General features: G+C 41.7%; 1 protein-coding gene across 1 annotated transcript in view; it reads right to left on the bottom strand.

Annotated features, from left to right (window-relative positions):
• COL11A1 (collagen type XI alpha 1 chain) overlaps positions 1-22,194 on the bottom strand; it is a 528,076-nt gene that overhangs the window by 416,090 nt on the left and 89,792 nt on the right. The window contains exon 4 of the mRNA XM_033916645.1: positions 13,984-14,146. Coding sequence (XP_033772536.1) covers positions 13,984-14,146 — 163 coding nt within the window. The remainder of the gene's footprint in view (positions 1-13,983; positions 14,147-22,194) is intronic.

Raw genomic sequence — 22,194 nt, 5'->3', positions numbered from 1 at the left:
TATTGGGGGGGGTGGTGTTTGTGCCTGTGCTGCCTAGGGGGGGGAGGTGTCTCTGCTGCCTACGGGAGTGCCTTTGCTGTCTACAGGGGAAGTGCCAGTGCTGCCTAGCACCTAACTGGCATCATTTACTAAATCTACCCCTTAAAGGGCAAATCTGTAACTGGGTGTCTCCATTTATGTACCACTCATGTGTATCAATTTACAGAATACTAATACTTTCATAAGTACATAAGAATAGCCTCACTGGGTCAGACCATTGCTCCATCAAGCCCAGTAGCCCATTCTCATAGTGGCCAATCCAGGTCACTAATACCTGGCCAAAACCCAAGGAGTAGCAACATTCCATTCTAACGATCCAGGGCAAGCAGTGACTTCCCCTATGTCTTTCTCAATAACAAACTATGGACTTTTCCTCCAGGAACTTGTCCAAACCTTTCTAAAAACCAGCTACGCTATCCACTTTTACCACAACCTCTGGCAATGTGTTCCAAAGCATAACTATTCTGAGTGAAAAAATATTTCCTCTGAATCTAAAAGTAGATTTATTTGCTTATGGTTTTCTTGGGATTACCGGTACTTCACCAAGGAGAAAAATTCTCACTAGAGCATGAAATGGAAGTAAAGAACAAATTCCATAGAACACTGCTTTTACCAAAATGTGCTATTGTGTTTACAAGTTTATTTCTTCACTTTATAAACCACATTTAACCCAAATAAGACACTTGGAAGTGAAATGCAGTTGTCAAAAGAAAAAAAAAAGAAGGAAAAGGAAAGTCAAGAATGTCTTCAGATGGAAAGAAACAATGGGTCATAACTCCCACCCTTGAACACACAGAGACAATTGCAACCGCCAAGGCCCAGGTAATCAGATAACCAAATAACAAGAGTTACTGACCATACACTTATGAGAACAGAAGTGTTTTCAGAGCAGTCTTAAAACTGGAATAATTGGCTTTGCCCCAAGGCATGGAAGAAGAGCATTCCAAGAAAAGAAAAAAAAAAGCAACAAAACTAAAGGGAACATTTCTGGTTGTTTATAACAGTAAAATTACAATTTTGTTGGACTGAAAAAATTTAGCTCCCCAGTGCATAAAAATCTGTAGGCTTCCACCGTGTTGTCATTCTCTGGTACTTGTTCACTAGTTCAACTTCATGGGTGAGTATTTGTGAGTTCCTGGCTGCTTTAGATTGCAAAGCTCCTGGATTTTTATAAATTTTAGAGTGAGTTCCATTCTCAGGCAGCCATTTCCTGGCATGACATCACGAAGCTCCACATCTAGAATGCTTAAAGTATTTGTGCACTACTGCAACAAAGTCAGAAATACACACATACTCTGAAAGTCTTACCAGGCTATACCCATAACAGCTCCTCCCCCTTTTAAACTGTTCATGCTACAGTTGTAAATACTGACTTCTCCAAAATCTCTTACACATTTACCCCTTAGTTCTATATATGGTACATCAAAATTGTGCACGCAGACTTGGGTGTGTGCACACAGCAACCACATGTGAAGGTTGATTGAAAAGATTGGTAAAAAAAATCAAAGTGAAGCATATTTTTGGGAAAAAAATCCATTTTATATCTCACTTAGGCCCTTTTTCACAAAGGCACGCTCACGTGTTTTAGCGCAGATTTAGCATGCGCTAAATCAATGCGTGCGCTAACCGCTAATGCGTCCATAGGATAACATGCATGCGTTAGCATTTAGCGCGTGTTTAGCTTAGTGCACCTTTGTAAAAGAGGGGATTAGTCTCCATTGAGTGCACTTAGTCCAGCGAGTTTCCAGGCTTTGTCAACCTCTGCAAAATATCCATTGATTGCATTGATGACATCCTCATTCACCAACAATTTCTTCCCACTGAGCCAAATTTTTATGTTTGGGAACAGGAAAAAAAGTCAGACGGCCAAGTCCGAGGAATAGGAAGAATGAGGAATCAATTCAAAGCCCAATTCATGCAATTTTGCCATTGCAACAGCTGATGTGTGGAACGGCACATTATCCTGGTGAAAGAGCACTTTTTTTGTGCACCAGTCATCTTTCAAACAGTTCTTTCAACTCATCTTCCAAACAGTTTAACAATGCTGCATAATAGGCTCCTGTCACTGTTTTACCCTTTTCCAAGTAGTTGATCAGGATTATTCCTTGGGAATCTCAAACAACAACTCCATTACCTCCCTAACTGACAAAACGGTCTTCGCCTTCTTCAGTGCACTTTTACCAGTTGTTGTCCACTGCTTTGACTGCCGCTTTGACTTAGGTGTATAATGGTGGATCCAAATTTCATTCATGGTCACGAATCAATGAAAAAAATTCCTGCAGATTGTGATTAAACATCGCTAAACACTGCACTATCCTATTGTGTGCATTTCTGGTTGACAGTCAACAACGCTAGGAAGTTCTTTTTCACTCAGAGGGTAGTGGACACATGGAACGCGCTTCCAGAGGCTGTTGTAGACAAGAAAACATTAAATGGTTTCAAAGAAGGTTTGGATAGATTCCTAGAAGAAAAAGGGATTGGGGGGTATAGATAGGTATAGACCATTGCTCAGGCAATGGGCCTGATGGGCCGCCGCGGGAGCGGACCGCTGAGCAGGATGGACCTATGGTCTGCCTCAGTGGAGGCAACTTCTTATGTTCTTATGTTCTTAACAATCGAGACACCCATCGCTCACACAGCTTTTTCATGTGCAACTTTTATGCAGGATATTGTGCACTTGTTCACTTGAGATGCTTAGTCTCAGCAATCTCACGCACTTTCACTCGGTCTTCCTTAACAATATGATGGCTTTTTCAATCACATCCTTCATGGTGACCTCAACTGGGCATCCAGAGTATGCTTCATCTTTGGTGCATGTACGGCCATGTTTAAACAAATTTATCCAGAAATAAATAATCTTCAATACTGGTGCAGAGTCCTCTTGAACTTCATCCAACTCCGTTTTCACCTGCATGGCCATCCACTTCTTCAAATAAAAATGTTTTACTTTTGCACGTAACTCTTTTTTACCCAATTTTGTGATAAATATTAACATGGTTGATTCAAATTGTTGTCAAACATTAACTATGCTTCACATCTGATGAAACTTTGTCACAGATGGTTTGAAGAATGAAGCTACCAAACAGTGATGCCACTTAAAGGACTGTGGTACCATCTCATGGAAATTTACCAGACATTTCAAACAACCCTTGTAGTAACACACCATATAGCAATTTTCTTCCATCATAGTGGGAACCAGAAAAATTACCTATCAATCATAGAACACCTTTTAATACTTCAAACAATCCCCATGGCTTTCATTCAGTGTAATAATTGTGGCTCATTTGTTCTAAGGACAGTTATTTGGTAATTTAAGGCTTGCTCCATGTGTCTTCAACTGTCTTCTATGGGGGAGGAGTTCAACAGACTCAGACAAGAATTGACTGCAATTAAAGGATCTTCCAAAACTGCATTGCCTGCAGCCAACTTACCACCACTGTCACAGAGGTTAAAACAGCCTTGGAATAGATGGATAACTATAGCCTCTGGTAGAGCTTCATTAAGGCCTCCCGGGGATATGGAGTTTAATTTGAACATCCATCTAAGTTCACATAGGTTCAACCTACGTTCAGTATTACCTCCCTCCAATCCCACAATTATTTGATCTAGATCCCTCGGATTGGATAGCTCAGGTAGATCTGTAGTCTCTTTAGGAGGGGGTTCGCAGAACTAGACTCTGTTTATATATATATATATATACAGTATTTTTATTTCCAGCGAGTTTAGTTGTTAAAATAGAATCTTATATTGGATAGATTTTGAATTTCCCGGGGGCCGGATGTGATGTCATAGGGGTGGGAGTATTTCTGTCCTCAGCCAGTATGCCACGGCCATCTTTTGGAGAGCCGACGGCTGGATATGTGAGATATAACTAAGTAGGTGAGAGAAGCTTGCATGAATGAACAAGAGCTAGGGAATGTATCTCTTGAACATTAAATGTTATTGAAACATAATATGAGATTCTTTTGATTTTCAGCTTCTCCACTCGCCTTGAAAAAGAGAGCGAAACGCGTTGGCGATCGAGGGGATCTTATACTTTGGCTGAAAGTTGAAAGCTAAGTACATTCAAGCAAAAAATGAAAATAAAAGTTATATAAAAGTATTAAGATACAAATGATAATTTAATATAAAAAGTGAAAATTAAGAAAATATTATAATAGAGGTTCCTCCGGGAAATATGAGGAAGTAACCCTCTCGAGCTATGTTGCTTGGAGGGTAATCTGATATCCCTCTGGGCCTTTAAGGAGTAGTTTCAACGCTGGCAGTGTGACTGAATTGTATGTGGTTAACGTTAGAAGTGGCATTACTACAGAGGCACAACCCACATCAAAGGTAGGCATTGGAAATATAGGCCTGGAAAACCCTGGCCTACATTTCCAGTGCCTACTTTTGCCTGAGATGCAATTTTGTACCTGGTGCCCTTACATGATTGGCACACAATTGGCAGCCACTTTTAAGTGGCCGCCAAAAATGACATCGATTGCAGAATCCAGGCCTCAGTACCTAAATAGATATATTTAGTTGTCAAATAGGACTACATAAATAGCTGTCTTATCTTTAACCGCTAAAAATGTTAACTGTTCCGTACAAAATACCAACATAACCGATTTTTTTTTTAAAGGGTGTTCAATGCCAATGACCAGAAACAGCCTAGCATTAAATATCCAGGCTTAAGGCCAGCAGTGAACAATAAAAAGGCTGACCCTGCCTAGTGAATATTGGGCCCTACATTTTCAAATCATTGCTCATATTTTGTGCAACGTTCCTTCATATTTTTATCATCAGGTACCTGTGTAAGCAAATTTGCAAAAGAAAAACTCTGTTCACACTTTTTTTGTTGTTGTTGTTGTTTTAACACTGCGTGCCAGGTCTGTGGGTACTAAACAATCTACACATTTTGCGCCTTGGAGGACGGCTGGGAATTCCTTCAAAATGATTAAAAAAACATTTTAAAAGAATTTACTTAGCATATGTGGTTGTCCGCTGCTTGATAAATTAGTGGGGCTTACTGCAGCTAATGATCACAACCGCAAACTTTCAAGAAAGCCAGTAAAGTCAACACTTCATAAGCCTGCCACTTATAACCATTTAAACATAACCCTTTAAAAGTTTCCAAGGTAAGCCTCTGAAATAAGCCCAAAATTTAGATTGTGGTGTTTATTAATGTTCTACACAAATAAAGTGTTTTTGAAAGGATTAATGATCACAAATGGCATGCAATCAATTTACTCTGACAGTAGCATTTATTTAACTTGGACATTAAGATCAATTTGGTGAAATAGGTTTGGAGTAGATTTCCACGGTACGTAAATGTGGTTTCCTTGGCCTAGAAGCACAAATACTCTACTTATTTCATTCTCAGCATCTTTATACAGTAATGTCAGGCATTACTGTGTTTATTTTCAAGGTATAAGCTTTAAGTAAAAAACACTAAGGGCTCCTTTTACTAAGCTGCGCTAGTGGTATTAGCGCACGCTATATCGCCGTGCGCGCTACACGCTAATGCCTCCATAGAGCTGGCATTAGTATTTTTTGTGTAGCGTGAGGTTAGCGCGCGCTATAAATGCTAGCACAGCTTAGTAAAAGGAGCCCTAAGGTCCACGTCATATACCTTGTATGTGATATGATTGACGAATAGAGTACTGTTCCTTTTAAGCTGAGCAAGTTTCCTCCAACTGCAGTGCTGCCAGTAGGGGGTGGTCTTTCAATACTGTGTTTTCAATCATTAGGGACAGATAGATTCCCTGGAGTTCTGCAGAACTTGCCTGTCCTTCACTATCAAAATGTGACAGTGAAACAGCACTATCCATCTGCAGGACTTTAGGTGGAGGGCTATTGCTCATCTTAGAGGGAACAGTGGACCTAGAGCTGATGAAACTCATGAAAGTGGTTTGTTTTGAAAGTTGCATATTCACCATGGACAATGCCTAAAGAAGCCTAAGAAGTAATTAACCAGTGGAACAGGGAGTATATAAAGATAGGAGGAAATACTTTTTCACTGAAAGAACAGGTACACTCTGGAATGCTTTGCCAGAGGATGTGGTAGCATAGATTGATTTAAAAAAAGGTTTAGACAAGTTCCTGGAGGAAAAGTCCATCGACTCCTATTGAGACATGGGGGAGCAATTGCTTGCCCTGGGTTCGGTAGCATCGGATGTTGCTATTCTTTGGGTTTTTGACAGGTACTTGTGACCTGGATTGGTCACTGTGGAAACAGGATACTGGGCTAGATGGACCATGGGCCTGACCCAGTATGGCTTTGTTCTTATGTTTTATAAATGCTGACCACTACTGGCTAATGTGGACCCAGATATTCAGTGGCAAGACATATCTAGGCACCAGCACTGAACATTTGGGTCAGTAGTAGTACCCATATATTCAATGGCACACCCGCATAGCTAATGAAACTATTTACGCCATCCTATTCTTGCCCTGTTACCTATTTGGGCACTGCTTCTGAATACCACTGGTGCTCAGCTTCTGGCTTTGCCCAGTCTCTGCTCGCAAACTGCCCTGGCACTTGCCAGACATTGCAATGGCAATCAGAGAAGATATTCAGTGACACTGACTAGCTATTTAAGTTTGTTTGACTATCCGCTCTTGGCCTGTTCAATGTGATTCAACCAGGCAGTAGCCTCTCCTGACTGGTTAAATCATTTAAAGTATAGAAACAGAGAAAAATGAAGGCAGATAAAGACCATATGTCCTATCTAGTCTGCCTATCCATGTCATCTATTATCCCTTCCTCTTCCGTAGAGATCCAATGTACTTATCTTAAGTTTTCTTGAATTCAGATAGAAACATGACGGCGGATAAAGGCCAAATGGCCCATCTAGTCTGCCCATCCGCAGTAACCATTATCTTTCTCCCTCTGAGAGATCCCACATACATATCCCAGGACCTGTTGAATTCAGACACAGTCTCTGTTTCCACCACCTCTTCTGGGAGACTGTTTCATGCATCTACCACCCTTTCCATAAAAAAGTATTTCCTCAGATTAATCCGGAGCTTATCACCTCTTAACTTCATCCTATACCCTTTCATTGCAGAGTTTCCTTTCAAATGAAAGAGACTTGACTCATGCACATTTATATTACGTAGGTATTTAAATGTCTATCATATCTCTCCTCTCCCGCCTTACCTCCAAAGTATATAGATTGAGATCTTTAAGTCTGTCCGAAAATGCCTTCACTGGGAGGCCGTTCCATGAAAACATATTTTCTGAAGTTACTTCTGAATCTATCTCCTTTCACTTTCAGCCTATGCCCTCTCATCTTTATTTAAAAGAGACTCACCTCAGGCACATTTAAGAGCCATGTAGGTATTTAAACATCTTTATTATATCTCTCTTCTCAAATTCATATATATTGAGATCTTTAAGTCTGTCTCATGCACCCTAAGACAAGGACCTCTGATTATTTTAGTAGACTTCCTCTGGACCGATTCCATCCTGTTTATATTTTTTTGAAGGTGCAGTCTCCAGAATTGTATACAGTAATCCAAGTGAGGTCTCACCAGAGTCTTATACAGGGGCATCATTACCTCCTTTTCTCCTATTGACCATTCCTCTCCCTATGCACCCTAGCATCTTTCTAGCTTTCATCATCACCTTTTCTACCTGTTTGGCCACCTTAAGATCACACCCAAATCCCGCTTTTTCATGCACAAAAGTTCTTTACTCCCTAAACTGTATCATTCCTTGGGTTTTTGCAGCTCAAATACAGCTGTATTTCTTGGCATTAAATCTTAGCTGCCAAATTCTGGACCAAATTTTGAGCTTCACTAGGTCCTATCCACACCATCAAGGATGTCTACCCTATTGCACATTTAGGTATACCTTACCAGACAGCCCTATAGCAATATAACTTTCAAAAATTCCAAAAACAGCAGTCCTAAGAACTGAACCGCGTGGCATACCACTGGTTGCATCCCTTTCCTCAGAGTGAGGTCCATTTACCACTACTCTGTCGTCTTCTACTCAATCCAGTGGCGTAGTAAGGGGGTGAGGTCCACCCTGGGTGCCATCTTTTTTGGGACACCAGCATTCCACCTTCTCTCCATCCCCCCATGCCACTCTTCCCCTTGCCCCGTCCCTTCCCCCACACTTTTTATTACTTTGGCACGAACAGCCACCAACTTGCTGACCGCATCGGCTTCAGTCCTCTCTCTGATGTCACTTCCGGGACCCACATCTAGGAAGTGACGTCATAGAGAGCGCCAAAGCCAACGCGGGCAATAAGTTGGTGGCTGAATGCGCCAAAGTTAAAAAGTCCCCGGGAAGGGGTATGCGTGGGCAGGAAGGTGGGCGGGGGGAGTGCCACCGCCCCAGGCGCCGCTCACCCTCGCTACACAACGGACTCAATTGGCTCCTAATCCAGCCCATCACTTTGGGACAGATATCAAGGGTGCTTAGTTTATTTATTAGATGCCTGTGTGAAGCAGTGTCAAAGGCTTTGCTAAAATTTAGCACTGTCACTCTAGCCAACTCTCTGGTCACCCAGTCAAAGGCATTGATCAGATTTGTCTGACAAGACCCGCCTCTAGTGAAACCATGTTGCCTTGGGTCCTGTAATCCATTGGATTCCAGAAACTTCTCTATTCTCTGTTTTAAAAGCATTTCCATTAATTTACTTACCACAGAAGTCAAACTTAACAGCCCATAATTTATGTATATACCTTTATGTAGATATTCAACCTATCTATACGTTCCAGTCTGAGCGATGACTGTATCTTTATTTGGGCAAATTAACCATTGAAAGTTGTTACTCCTATTTCACTTTCAAATAATGTAGATTATAGCTTTTCCCAAATTCTGACCACTTTAAGGAGGTAATTTCTGCTACTTTATCCTTTGTGTTTTATAAAGACAAATAGGTGCTATAGTTAGGATTACTAGACGTCCAGATTTCCCCAGACTCGTTCTCCTTTTGAGGACATTCCAGGAGTCCGGATAGCTTTTCAAAACCTGGCACTTTGTCTGGGTTTTGAAAAGCCTCCTCATATCACGTCAGGCAGGGAGGAAGTCTGCGCATGCACAGACTTCCTGCCTGCCTGACAAGGTGGGACTGGAGGCGGGATTAGAATGGGGATGGGTGGAATTGGGTCTAGGGGGGTCCAGATTTTCCAAAATCTGGCAACCCTAGCTATAGTCAATATTTTTCCTTGCTGATTGATGAAACATTTTCTAAACACTTGCCACCACTGCTGAAGATAATCCCAGTAGTCAATATCAGTAACCAAACAGTGGTCAGCAGTGAGCCCCAGATTCTGTATAGGTTGCCCAAAGCTGGTTTATGTCACAGGTCAAACTGTAAAACAATCTTCCAGAAATCAACTGAGAGTGATTTTTTCCAAGTCCAAAGGGCATGACATTATCAAAAATTGTTATTTCCTCTTTTTTATATTTGGCAGCATAGACATGGAATTCTTTATCTACAAAACTAACCTCTGAATCAAATTATCTTCTTCTAAGAAATTATAGGGTTTTTTAAAGCCCTCTTTTACTAAGCCGTGGTAGAGGTTTCTACCATGGCCCGGAACACTAAATGCTCCGATGTTGCTCCGACGCTCATAGAAATTCTTTGAGTGCTGGAATAGTGTCAGCGCATTGAGCGCTCTGGGCCATGATAGAAACCTCTACCATGGCTTAGTATAAGGGGGAGACGGTTAGTTTGTTGACTTGATAAATCTGAAATAGATAATATTGATGTAACTCCAAGATAATTGATCTTGTTTTTGATTGTAATCCGCATGGTGTTAAATATGTTGACAGTATAAAAAAAAAGACAAATTTAGGGCTCCTTTTATGAAAGCGAGTTAGGGCCTTAACATGCGGAATAGCCCCACATGCGCTAAATTGCCCCACGCGCTAGCCGCTACTGCCTCCTTTTGAGCAGATGGTAGATTTTTGGCTAGCGGGCGTTATAGCGCGCGCTAATCTGGTGCATGCGCTAAAATGCTTAGCGCACCTCTTCTGCACTATTTCATGCTCCTGTATGACTCAGCACAGAACCGTTTGCTCCCACAGAGACCCCTTGAGATGCCCAAAGTCATAAAAGGATTTAAAATCCAGAATTCTGGAAAATAAAGTACATTTCAATTTAGGAGTTAGAAGTTTGGGGGTTTTTTTTGGTAGAAGTGTTTGACCTCAAAGAAGATTATAAATCAATCACATTTTAGATTTGGCTAGAGCAAAACAATCATTTAACTCATGTAATGAATATCTATCATATTAAAGTCTTCTCTAATTAGGAAGATTAACTCATCTTTCAGTAATGTAAAGATTTGATGACTATCATTTTGGCAATTAACCAATATATTTTACTGGGTTAATATGGCAGTACAACTCAGTATCTAATTTTTAATGTGGTTTAATACCTCAACCTGTCAACAATATATGCTGCTTCAACTCACTGCTAATTTCGTGTAAAATTAAATATTGCTCTATTAATTCTATAAGTGTCCACTATGACCAATATTTGCAAACCACTCTTCTGTTTTTCATATCCTGGCATCTTCTACAATAAGTCGATTTTCTAAAGGTATAGATGATTAATTGGAATTCCCAACATTCCTCATTTTTATTTCCAATCTCAATTTCCTATGTTCTTGATCATCTTAATAGGCAAATCTTAAGATAGAGAGTACAGTATCTGAACCTGCCTGGGTCAATATTTAGCTAGGGTGGTCAGCATTTTTTTTTTTCTTCTTCATGTGGCTGAGTTAAATCTGAATATTCAATGCAGATATTGAGATAGTAGATGGTACCGAGTATCTGGATTCAGCTGTCTGCTGGTGCTATCTGTATTGCAGCAACATTTGGCCCACTATTCCCCAGATTCTCTATAGGTCACCCAGAGTTGGGTGCTGGAATATCCAAGATCCACGTGTAACATAATGAGACAATGAGCGCCAATTGGCTACTTAACTGCTGCTAATTGGTGCTTGAAGTTGAGTGCAACCTCCCTTATAAATTGGAGCCTAACTTTTCCATACAATCATATAACCATAAAAGGGAAATGGCCATGGGAGGGACATAGGAAGGTCATAGACATTCCCAAATGTTAGGCACCAATTTATAGAACGGTGTCAATCGACTCCTAACTTTTGGTGTCAGAATTATACCTATGTAGGTCTGCTGTCCAAAGTTAGTTCACATAGAGGGGCATTTTCAATAGAACATCTAATTCTAACATGGGACGCTTCCCGCAAGACATTCATGGTGGGGAAATGTCCAGTTTCAAAGCCACTAGATGTCCAAATGTTTTTGAAAATAACCAATTTGGATGTCTTGGCCATTAGGACGTCCAACCTTAGGATGCCTAACTTTGTTTGCCATTTTCGACTACAAGAACATTCAAGTTCAAAATGTCTAAATACAGACTATTTGGTCATAGGAGGGTCCAGCATTGTAATGTATTGGCCACAAAGATGCCAACAGAGCAGTGGGTACCTTAGAGGGCACTGATGTAAACTTCACATAAAGGGTGCCTGATTTACATTTCACCTTAACTCCCTTATAATTTATGGTGAGCCCTTCAAAGCTCCCTCAAACCTACTGTACCCACCTGTCTACTACACCAATAGCCCTTATGGCTATAAGAGGTACCTATATGGCAGTATAGTAGAATTTTGGTGGCTCACACTTTCCACCACAAATGTAGTGGTTAAAATGGGATATGAGCCTGGGTCTCCCTTTCTATGGCTCACAGGGGGCAGAATGGGGAAAGCCACGTGTCATTCTTTTTTAAAGAGGAAATCTGGTAAACCAACACCTCCCAGAGACTTAAAAAAAAAACCCCTACATTTAAAGCCCTGGTGGTCCAGCAGTGAACCAGGGCAGGAGCGACCTTCCTATACTCACACCCCATGCAGAGCCACTATCTGAAATGGCTGCCACAAGTTCTTGCAGCAACTTGTGAGTTCCCGTGGTCTCGTGAGGTTGCCATGAGAACTCGCAGCAGCCATTTCAGATAGTGGCTCTGCATGGGGCAGGAGCGTAGGAAGTTCGCTCCTGTCCCAGTTCACCACCAGGACTTCAAAGGTAGTTTGTTTGTTTTTTATCTGGGAGGCGGGAGGGAGGTGGGATGTGTCAGAGTCAACTGAGATAGGATGCAGGTGGGATCCCTCCTCTCTCGGCCCACCACTCGACCACCCGGGCTTATGGCAGGCCCGAGGGAGGCCTGCAACAAGTATGGGAGGGGGCAAGTGGTGTCAGGTCAAAAGCGCGCCGAGACAAAAGCGCGCACAGACAACTGAGCGCAACGCGGAGGCGCGCGCCAAAGAAAATGACTGTTTTAAAGGGCTCCGATGGGGGTTGTGGGGGTGGAACCCCCCCACTTTACTTTATACAGATCGCGCCGCGTTGTGGGGGCATTGTGGGGGGTTTGGGGGGTTGTAACCCCCCCACATTTTACTGAAAACTTCACTTTTTCCCTAAAAAACAGGGAAACAGTTAAGTTTCCAGTATAATGAGGGCGGTTACAACCCCCCAAACCCCCCACAACGCCGCCGCGATCTGCATTAAGTAAAGTGGGGGAGTTCCCCAACAAAACCCCCCGTCGGAGCCCCTAAAAACACTCTTTTTCTTCGGCGCGCGCTTCCGTCTTGCGCTCAGTTGTCGGCGCGCACCTTTGTCTTCGGCGGTTTTGTCTATGAACCGGGCAAGTAGATGCTAACCCAAATATAAACTGAGACCCCCCATTTATGGGTCATTTTCTTAGCCCATAAATCTCAGTTTATATTTGATTACATACATTACAGTACTTCTTTCCCAGGTACATTTCTAAACTCTAAGACAAATGGTATGTTTTCTTTTTTTTTTTTTTTCTGACATTTTTCTATCTTTATATTTGCCCTCTAGGGGATGAGAGCATAATATTTCTCACTTTTATCTCTTAGGCTGGTTGATAGAGCCAACTCAACCATTAGGCACATTTAGGTAGCTTCCTAGGGCAGTAGCTTCGGGGTAGGGATAGGGGGCAGCAAAGGTCAGCTTCAGTCAAAGCAAAATAATTGAGTTTGGCTCAGGATCTGAGACCCATAAATGTGTACATTCACCTATAGGAAGCATGGCCACATTTCAAATAGCTCTTTAATTTGGTAAATGACTTTTAGAAATTGCTGTCATTTTGGTGTGGGTGAGTGAGTACACACAGCACTGTTAAATATTTATAATCATGATTTATTGGAAGAGATGGGGGGAGATAGATGACTTAAAGCTAATTGAAGGGAGGGGCTGAGGCTGAAGTTTGCCTAGTGACCCTTGAGTGCTTGCACTGGCCCTGCTTTTGAGATCCAGGAGGAATTGGATGCCGTCTCTCCCTGAACTTTACAATGGTAGTGCCTACCTGAGGTATCAGTGGTTTGAAGTAGTGGCCCTTTTGCAAATTAATTGCATATTAGCTAAGAGAAACCAGAGGAATGAGTTGCCCACCTGAAACCTCAAGGATATAGAAGTAGAATCAGTGAGGAGTTCTTCAAGTCCAAAGATTCTGAGGTTCTACATCTATACCTTAAGCAATTTACAATTATGGATTTATCCTTCTGAACTGTTTTTTGGACTGGTAAATGGTTTTCTTATTGAAACAGACCCAAAAAGCATTTTATTCATTCTAGCTTTGGCCCTGGGCATTGTCTCTCCAAACCCATCAGGACTCTTATCTAATCTGTGAACTGGTACCAGAAATTCTCATTCTTTTGTTTGTTTAAAGTATCAGCCATACTGCTTTTTTTTTCTTTCTTTCTTTCTTTCTTTCTTCTCTTCCAATTACACCCTTGCCCCTTGTAGGATGTCCCCTATACTTCCAACTATAGTTTCAACAATATATCTCCAAGGTCACCATATGAATTCTCTGACCTTGCCTGTTTTTACAGCAATATCAAGAATTTCTGCCAAGCGTTTTTTTCTACTGAATCACAAACAGAAAAATAACAAAGTCTTACCTCAAAAACCTCCTCGTCAAGAATTCGGGTTCCAAAGACTGAGATACCACTTGTGTCAATAATTCCTTTGTCGTGTCTGTCAAGTGGTTTTGTGGTTTTCTTTTTGCAGTCTACAATCATAGTAACAGTTTTCTTTTCCACACTGATAGCTACTCGATGCCACCTGACAAAGAATCAGAAAGCATTGCCTGTAATATAACACAGTATGCTCACAAATGTAATTTTCCTTGCAAAATCTGACCATTATAAGATATAGCAGAATTAGAAATGGTTCAACCAAGATGATAAAAGTGATGGAACTCCTCTTGTATCAGGAAAGACTAAAGAGATTAGGGCTCTTCAGTTTAGAAAAGAGATGGCTGAGGTGAGATAAGGTGTAGTGAATCAATTTTTTACTCCATCAAAAAATACAAAGACTGGAGGACACCCAATGAAGTTACAAGGAAATACTTTTTAAAATCAATAGGAGGAACTATTTTTTTTACTCAAAGAAGAGTTAAGCTCAGAAACTCATTGCCAGTGGATGTGATAACAGAGGTTAATGTACGAGCGGGTACTGAAAAGTTCTCAGCCCAACCAACCAACTTCCTAAATTCTGAGTGCCAATTTGTAGAAACAAAATTCTATGTTTTAACTTTGTTTCAGATCATTGATTGAACCACATCCACATCATTCTCTTCTTGGTTGGGCTGAGAACTTTTTAGCACCCCCCTCATAGATGGGTTTAAAAAGGTTTAGACAAGTTCCTGGAGGAAAAGTCCATAGTCTGCTAGTAAGACAGACATGGGGGAAATCAATGCTTGTTCTGGGATTAGTAGCATGGAATCTTGTTACTATTTGGGGTTCTGCCGGGTACTTGTGACCTGGATTGGCCACTGTTGGAAGCAGGATACTGGACTAGGTGGACCACTGGTCTGACTCATTATGGCTATTCTTTAAAAAAAAAAATAATAATAATATATGGCCTAATGTAATAAAACCACAGAAAAAAATCCAAGCTAAAAATGAGTTTACTACCATATTTAGAGGCCCAGTTACAAAACAGTGAATCTCTTCATAAAGGCAGTTTATAAAACCCAATAAATAAATGGGCTTAGTGTGTATTAATGTTGCATAAAAGGGTTTTTCGTTGTTTTTTTTTTAATTGCAGGTCCCACGCTCATTCTTCCATTAGCACACAAGACTTGCAAAAAAAATTAATGCCAGACCACATACTACCTCCTGTTTAAGCTAATGCTAAGTGCTTTTGCATTAACTAAGCGTTAGCCGGGTTGAGAGTGGCGCTGGGAGGTAAAAAAAAAGAAAGCAGGATGGCTGTAACTTTTTTTTTTTAAAGGAGAATGGGAATAACACCAGTGCTCTAGCTGATTATGCTTCCATGCACATTCTTCACCCACAACACTTCCCCTTCCAAAAATATTAGAAAAAACTAGTTAACACACTGTTCATATGCATTTACAGGCAAAATGCAGCAAAATGCTTTAAAGAATTAAGCCCACATTCTCCCTAATTCTCTAAAAAGCGTTGAAAATTGTGTCCAAAATTTAGGTACGTACCTAATTTGCACATGCAATTTAATTGAATAACCAACTAATCAGAGCCAACAATTGTCATTTTAAAAAGCAATTAACGGTGGTAATTAGAATTTATTACAAGTCATGTGCATATATTTAGGCATGGGATTCATGGGGGCACAGAAACAAGTGAATCATGGGCAGCTTGGGAGCGTTCCTTTAAGTTAAGCAGATAATTTTACAGAATAAAGAGCATATGTGCCTAAATTTAGGCATGGATATTTGCACCATGTTTTCATTGGTGTAAATGGCTGTGCCTAAAGTTAGGCATGATTCCGGGCTATTCTATTAACCATGCTTAACTTTAAGGGATCCTTTTACTAAGCTGCGCTAGCGTTTTTAGCACGCACTACACGCTAATGCCTCCATAGAGATGGTGTTAGTATTTTTTGTGTGGTGTGGGGTTAGCGCGTGCTAATCTCTAGTGCGTGCTAAAAACGCTAGCGCAGCTTAGTAAAAGGAGCCCTAAGTGTGGTTTATAAAATAGTGCTTTTTTAGATGCCATATATAAAATTTACCCCATTAATGCTTATGCCCTTTAGCAAAAGAGCCCCTTAGTTAGCTAAGGGTGTACAAATGAGGGTCCACACACAATATCTGAGCTATTCATAAAAATCATACTTAATGCAAGTTAAATAAAAATCTGGAGTAGAAATTACTTCTGTTCTATTGGAATTTCAAAACAGAAAATTAACTACTGAAATCTGAGCTGATAATTTCTACTTTTCAGTTGGATCTCTGGATATGCCCTCTCAAATAAAAATCAGTTCAAGGTAAGATAAGAGTGATGGGGTACATAAGAACATAAGCAGTGCCTCTGCTGGGTCAGACCAGAGGTCCATCACGCCCAGCATTCCGCTCATGCGGCGGCCCATCAGGTCCAGGATCTGTATAGTAATCCTCTATCTATCCCCTTCTATCCCCTTTTCCTTCAGGAAATTATCCAATCCCTTCTTGAACCCCAATACCGTACTCTCTCCTATCACACCCTCCGGAAGTGCATTCCAGGTTTCCACCCCCCTTTGGGTGAAGAAGAACTTCCTAGCATTGATTCTGAATTCGTCCCCTCTTAATTTTTCCGAATGCCCTCTCGTTCTTGTAGTTTTCAAAAGTTTGAAGAATCTGTCCCTCTCCACTTTCTCTATGCCCTTCATGATCTTGTAAGTCTCTATCATCTAATCTAATCTAATCTAAATCTTAAGTTTATATACCGCATCATCTCCATGAGAATGGAGCTCGACACGGTTTACAAGAACTTAAAATAGTGGGTAGAAAAGAAGAAAAAGGATTACATGAACTTATGTGTAGAAGGGGGGGAGAGAAAGGGGGGAAGGATAGAGCTACAATTTGCTGAAAAGCCAGGTGTGGGGAGGCATGGTCAGACTTGCGTTTTGAGAAGATCAGTTTGGCTGCAGTATTCTGGATTAGCTGGAGTCTTAGAATACTTTTTTTTGATAGATTTAAGTAGATGGCGTTGCAGTAATCTAGTTTGGAGAGGATGATGGATTGGACAAGGATGACAAAGTGTTGTTGGCTGAAGTAGGATCTAGCTTTCCTCAGCATGTGAAGGCTGAAAAAGCATGATTTTGCCAAGGAGTTGAGGTGGTCATTGAGGGAGAGAGAGGAATCGATAGTGATACCAAGGACCTTGCATGAGAACTCGAGCTGTAGTGTATCGCCTGTGGGTAGTGTGAAAAGTGTGGGCTGGTGTTCGAATTTTGGGCCGAGCCAGAGTAGTTTTGTTTTAGATTCGTTTAGTTTCATCTGTACCGAGAGGGACCAGGCACGGAGTCTCATTATGCAAGCTGTAATGTTTTCGTGGAGGTTGGTGAGGTTCTGGTCAGTCTCAAGGAGGACAAGGATGTCATCTGCATAAGTGTAGATTGTTTCCAGGGGGGATAGTTGAAAGAGTTTCATGGAGGACATGTAGATGTTAAAGAGAATAGGGGAAAGGGGTGATCCTTGAGGGACACCGCAAGATGGAGTCCAAGGAGTGGACATGGTGCCATTTGTGTTGACGGTGTAGGAACGGGAGCGTAAGAAGTTTGAGAACCACATTAGGACGGTGGAGTCGATTCCAATCTCGGAATCATGTCCCCTCTAAGTCTCCGCTTTTTCAGGGAAAAGAGCCTCAGTTTCTCTAATCTTTCAGCATATGAAAGGTTTTCCATACCTTTTATCAATTGTATCGCTCTTTTCTGGACCCTCTCGAGTATCGCCATATCCTTCTTAAGGTACAGTCACTATCACCCCCAATCACCACTGAGAAAATGCTGCATGGAACAAACACTATGCTAAAACCTGCTGGGTATAGGCTGTTCCCAGCAGGCCAAGCAAAGGAAGCTCATTTGCATGTTGAGTCAAATTGGAACAGATCTCACCCCAAGAGAAACAGGAGCTTGCAGAGAAGACCAAGAGCTCAGAAAGACAAGTGAGAGTTCCTGCCAATAGGAACTCTAAGAGTGACCCTTGGGAGGATGCATGCTGACATCCGCCTAACTCCCAGTAAGCTTAAACCTGAATTAACCAGTGACTAGTGGGTCCATGCGGTGGCGTAAGTAAGGGTGAGTGGCACCCCTACTCTACTCTCTTTCCTCCCCCCTGCAGCGTGTGCCCCCTTCCCTTTCCCCATACCTCTCCCCGCTTACTACGCCAGCGGTGCCATAGGGATCAAGGTACCGGAGGAGCATAATTGACTGGTGACCAGTGGGTTTGTGGGGACCAAGGTACCAGGAGAGCTGAATTGACCAGTGGTGACCAGAAGAGACCCAAGTGACCAGTAGTGAATGGGCGAGACCAGAGAGAAAGAGAGACCAGAGATGCCTGAGTGATCAGTCAGTAGTCTGCCAACAGTAGCAAAGTGACCGCTGAACAATAAGAACAGCTGGCTCAGTGCCATAAAACGCTGAGAGGCCCTTTTACCAAAATGACCTATGAGGGTGGTTTGAAAAGTTTGGTAAAAGAAATGTTAAACAAATATATATATTTTTTTTAATCAGTTATATTTTTCAACATATTCTCCATCATGGCCTGCACACTTTATCCAGCAAGTGTCCAGTTTTTCCATCTCGTCAGAAAAATAGATTTTGTCAATTTTTTTTTTTTTAATTGTTTAACTTGTGTTTTTACCAAACTTTTCAAACTGTCCTCATATTGTGGTGCCTAATTTAAGGCATCAAGTTACAGAATTACTGCCTAAATGACCACTTTTAACATTGGTTAGATCAAGCAGTTTTCACTACGTTGTGATATCTGAGTTTTAATTTATTATTTGATTTAACATTTTATTTTAACTTTTAAATTAAAAAAAAAATGTTCAAGTACCTTTATTTCTCAGTTTGACCCTTAGAAGTAATATCACAAGAATACTGCTAGAGGAAAAAAGGTGCCATTTTGCAGCTGACAGCCAACAGGGCAAGAGACTCTGGTGACTCTTCCTGCCTACCTCCCCCACTAGACACCAGGGAAATTCATGGTAGAGTGTGGGTGGTGAAGTAGGAGGATAAAGGTGTGATTGGGGGTAGGGGGGTCTGGATTGGGAGTGGTGTCCAGGTTCAGGAGGGATCTGATGTGGAGTTCCTGATTGGATGTATAAAGGTCTGAATGGGTTGATTCTGAATGAAGTAATCTGATTGGTGGGATCTCAATCAGAAAGCTAAATTTGGTTTGGAGAGGTCTGATGGGAGAACTCTGTTCAGGAGTAGGATTTGTTGTGAACATTGGGGCAGGCAGTATCCTTTGTAGACCAGCAACCCCTTTAAAAGATAATGTTCTCCATTATTCACATTGCTGCAGCATGTGATGCTCTGGCTTCAGCAATGCAAAAACCAAATTTACCATGCAAGTTACTAACCTGACTTGCACGCTAAATTGAGCTACGGTTAGATATGATATTTTGATGCAGCTTAGTAACTGCCTCTCTAAGTGAATGAATGGTCCATATACATTTTCATATGATAAACTTAAATGCTGCCTTTTATGTAATTCTATAATAGAAGCTATACGAGGGGGGTGCTGAAAAGCTCTCAGCCCAACCAAGAAGGAGAATGAAGTGGATATGGTTCAGTCAATGATCTGAAACAATAGTCGGTTAGGCTGGGAACTTTTCAGCATCCCCGCATAGAACAGATGCTTTACAAAATCTGTAAAACTGTCCTGCATAAAAAGACAAAAGGGCATTAATAAAGGCTGTTTCCTGAGGTTTACTTCCTTAAAAAGGAGGTATTGAATTTCATTTATATCAAACGGTTCTTCAGATCTCAGTAGTTTAAGTCAGGCTCAAACTTATAAGAATTATCAGTGCCTGCTCTAGAAATGTTGACTCTGCTCCCCATGCAAGTCTTTAAACGTATCACTAGGTTGCAAATGTAGATTAAGCTATTCTTTCTTCATTCTACCAAGTAATCAGATTCCTTTCATATACTATTTATCAACATGTAGGATTACCATATTTCTAAAAGTAAAAAGAGGACATGTGCCCCCCCCACCCACCTTGCCTCCCAGACCCACCCTGTTCTACCCCAGCCTTGCCCCCTTACAAACCTCATTTCCTCTCCTTCCCTGAGTTGGGGGCCATGTCTGGAGGGTCTCTGAGCATGCACAGGTGTGACATGATGACATCACATGGATGCATGTGACATCATCGTGTCGTATGCACTCATGTGCGGCAGCCTTCCAAGATGCAGTCCCGAGTTCTGACAGAGCTAGAGCCTTCCAAATCCTGGACAAACTGACAGGTTTTCCAAAACCTGTCTGGACACCCAACTGAAAAGAGAAACCTGTCCAGACACTCATCCAAAACCCGTCTGGACACTAAAACAGGGGTATCCAACCTGCGACCCATGAAGTATTTTGTGCAGCCCCGGTTGAGGGTGATGCAGTGTTTTCCTCTGCTGCCCCCAGGGGTTTACCATCTTGCCGGCTCCCTCCTCTGTCTTGCTGCAGCGTTTGCGCATTTATGCGGCCCCAGAAACATTTTTTTTCGGCCAATGCAGCCTAGGGAAACCAAAAGTTTGGACACCCCTGCTCTAAAAATAGAACATGAACGGGCAAATTCATACTTCTGGTAATTCTACCAACAGGCATGCTTCCACAGCAAAGCAGGGAATCTATATTTTCCTAAGAATGTGGTTTGTCTTTTAAATTTACTTTATGTTTTGACCTTGTGATATTTTAAGAGTGAGAAAACAGCAAGGCAAGCAGTCTACTAGATCTAGTAAGGAGGACAAAGAAGAAGTAGACCTTAGAATCACATTTTGACCCAGGAGAGGAAACGTTTGCCAGTTGGTAAAGTTTGTGGTTTTTACATCTATTGTTTCATTGTCCCTGACACAGCCTGTGTATGGCAAAACATGGTCAATGCCAGGCATCAGCTTTTAATCCCTGGGACTTTATGGGGCTCATAATCGAAAGAGAAAAATGTCCAAAAACCGGCCTAAGTTGGCACCTGGACGAACATTTCTCAAAAACGTCCAAGTGCCGAGAATAAAACCAGGTTTTGGACGTATTTCTAAACGACCTAGGCCTTCATAGTGCCGCTCAACGTCCAAAGCTAACCAGGGCGTTCTGGGAGGCGTGTCGAGGACGGGAGTTGGGCAGGACGTGGGCCAGCTTAGACTTAGTCGTACAGCATGTATAACCAAAAGTTTAACAACAGAGCCTAGACGGAACTTGGACGTTGTGACTTAGACCATGTAAAAACATGGTCTAAGTCACAAAAACCCACCTAAACTCACCAGATAAGCACTGAAAACACATAACACAGATCCCCACACACTACCCCAGTGATCACCAACCCCCCCCCACCCCCATAAAAATTATATTCACAACTTTAAATTTCAGCCTCCGCCTGGCATAGGAAAGCCTAGTCGTCCAGCCCAGAGGCAGCTTAAGTCATCTTGGGGGTAGGTTAGGGACCCATAGAGAAGAGGACCCATGCCCATAAGCCCCTGTAATCACTGCATTGATACTTAAACATTTGCACTATACACCTCCAAAACCCTTTTTGACTGGCATATAAGTGGCTCCTGCAGCCATAAGGGCTATTGGGGTATTAGATAAGTGAGTCTAGGGGATTCTGGAGGTGGTTTGGGGGTTCACCATCACCTATAAGGGAGCTGTAGTGAGAAGAAGCCATGGCACCCTTTTTGTGAAGTTCACAGCAGTGCCCTGTAAGGTACCCCACTATTTAGATTCCATGTTTGGGTGTTCAGTCCATCACTTTGCAGACCCCTCCCACGTCCAACAGGACTTGTTCTACGCGTTTTGGACTTGGATGGAAAGTTGGACGGAAATGTGGTATAAAGATGGACGATTTAGCGGCTTGGATGATCAGATCGGCAGAATATATAATTAGACGATTTTTGAAAGTAAAAAAAAGTTGGACGTCTCTTTCAAAAATGTGTCTTGTGCTCTTTTTAACTTTGGACGACTTGTGAGATGGACGTAAACGGACTTAGACGTCCCTTTTGATTATGCCCCTCCACATGCACAAATGAAGACTTTTATTGTGACTCTAAGGTCTACTTCTTCTTTCTCCTTTTGATATTTTAGGCATTTTTTGCAATACTGAAGGGAAACATTTTAATCAATTTTCAAAAAGATTTAAGCCACTCTGAACTTTTTTGAAAAAAAGAAA

Source organism: Geotrypetes seraphini, chromosome 12, assembly GCF_902459505.1.
Source record: "Geotrypetes seraphini chromosome 12, aGeoSer1.1, whole genome shotgun sequence".
Lineage (NCBI taxonomy): Eukaryota > Metazoa > Chordata > Amphibia > Gymnophiona > Dermophiidae > Geotrypetes > Geotrypetes seraphini.
Note: the sequence above shows the minus strand (reverse complement) of the source record. Positions and strands in the feature narration are given on the sequence as shown.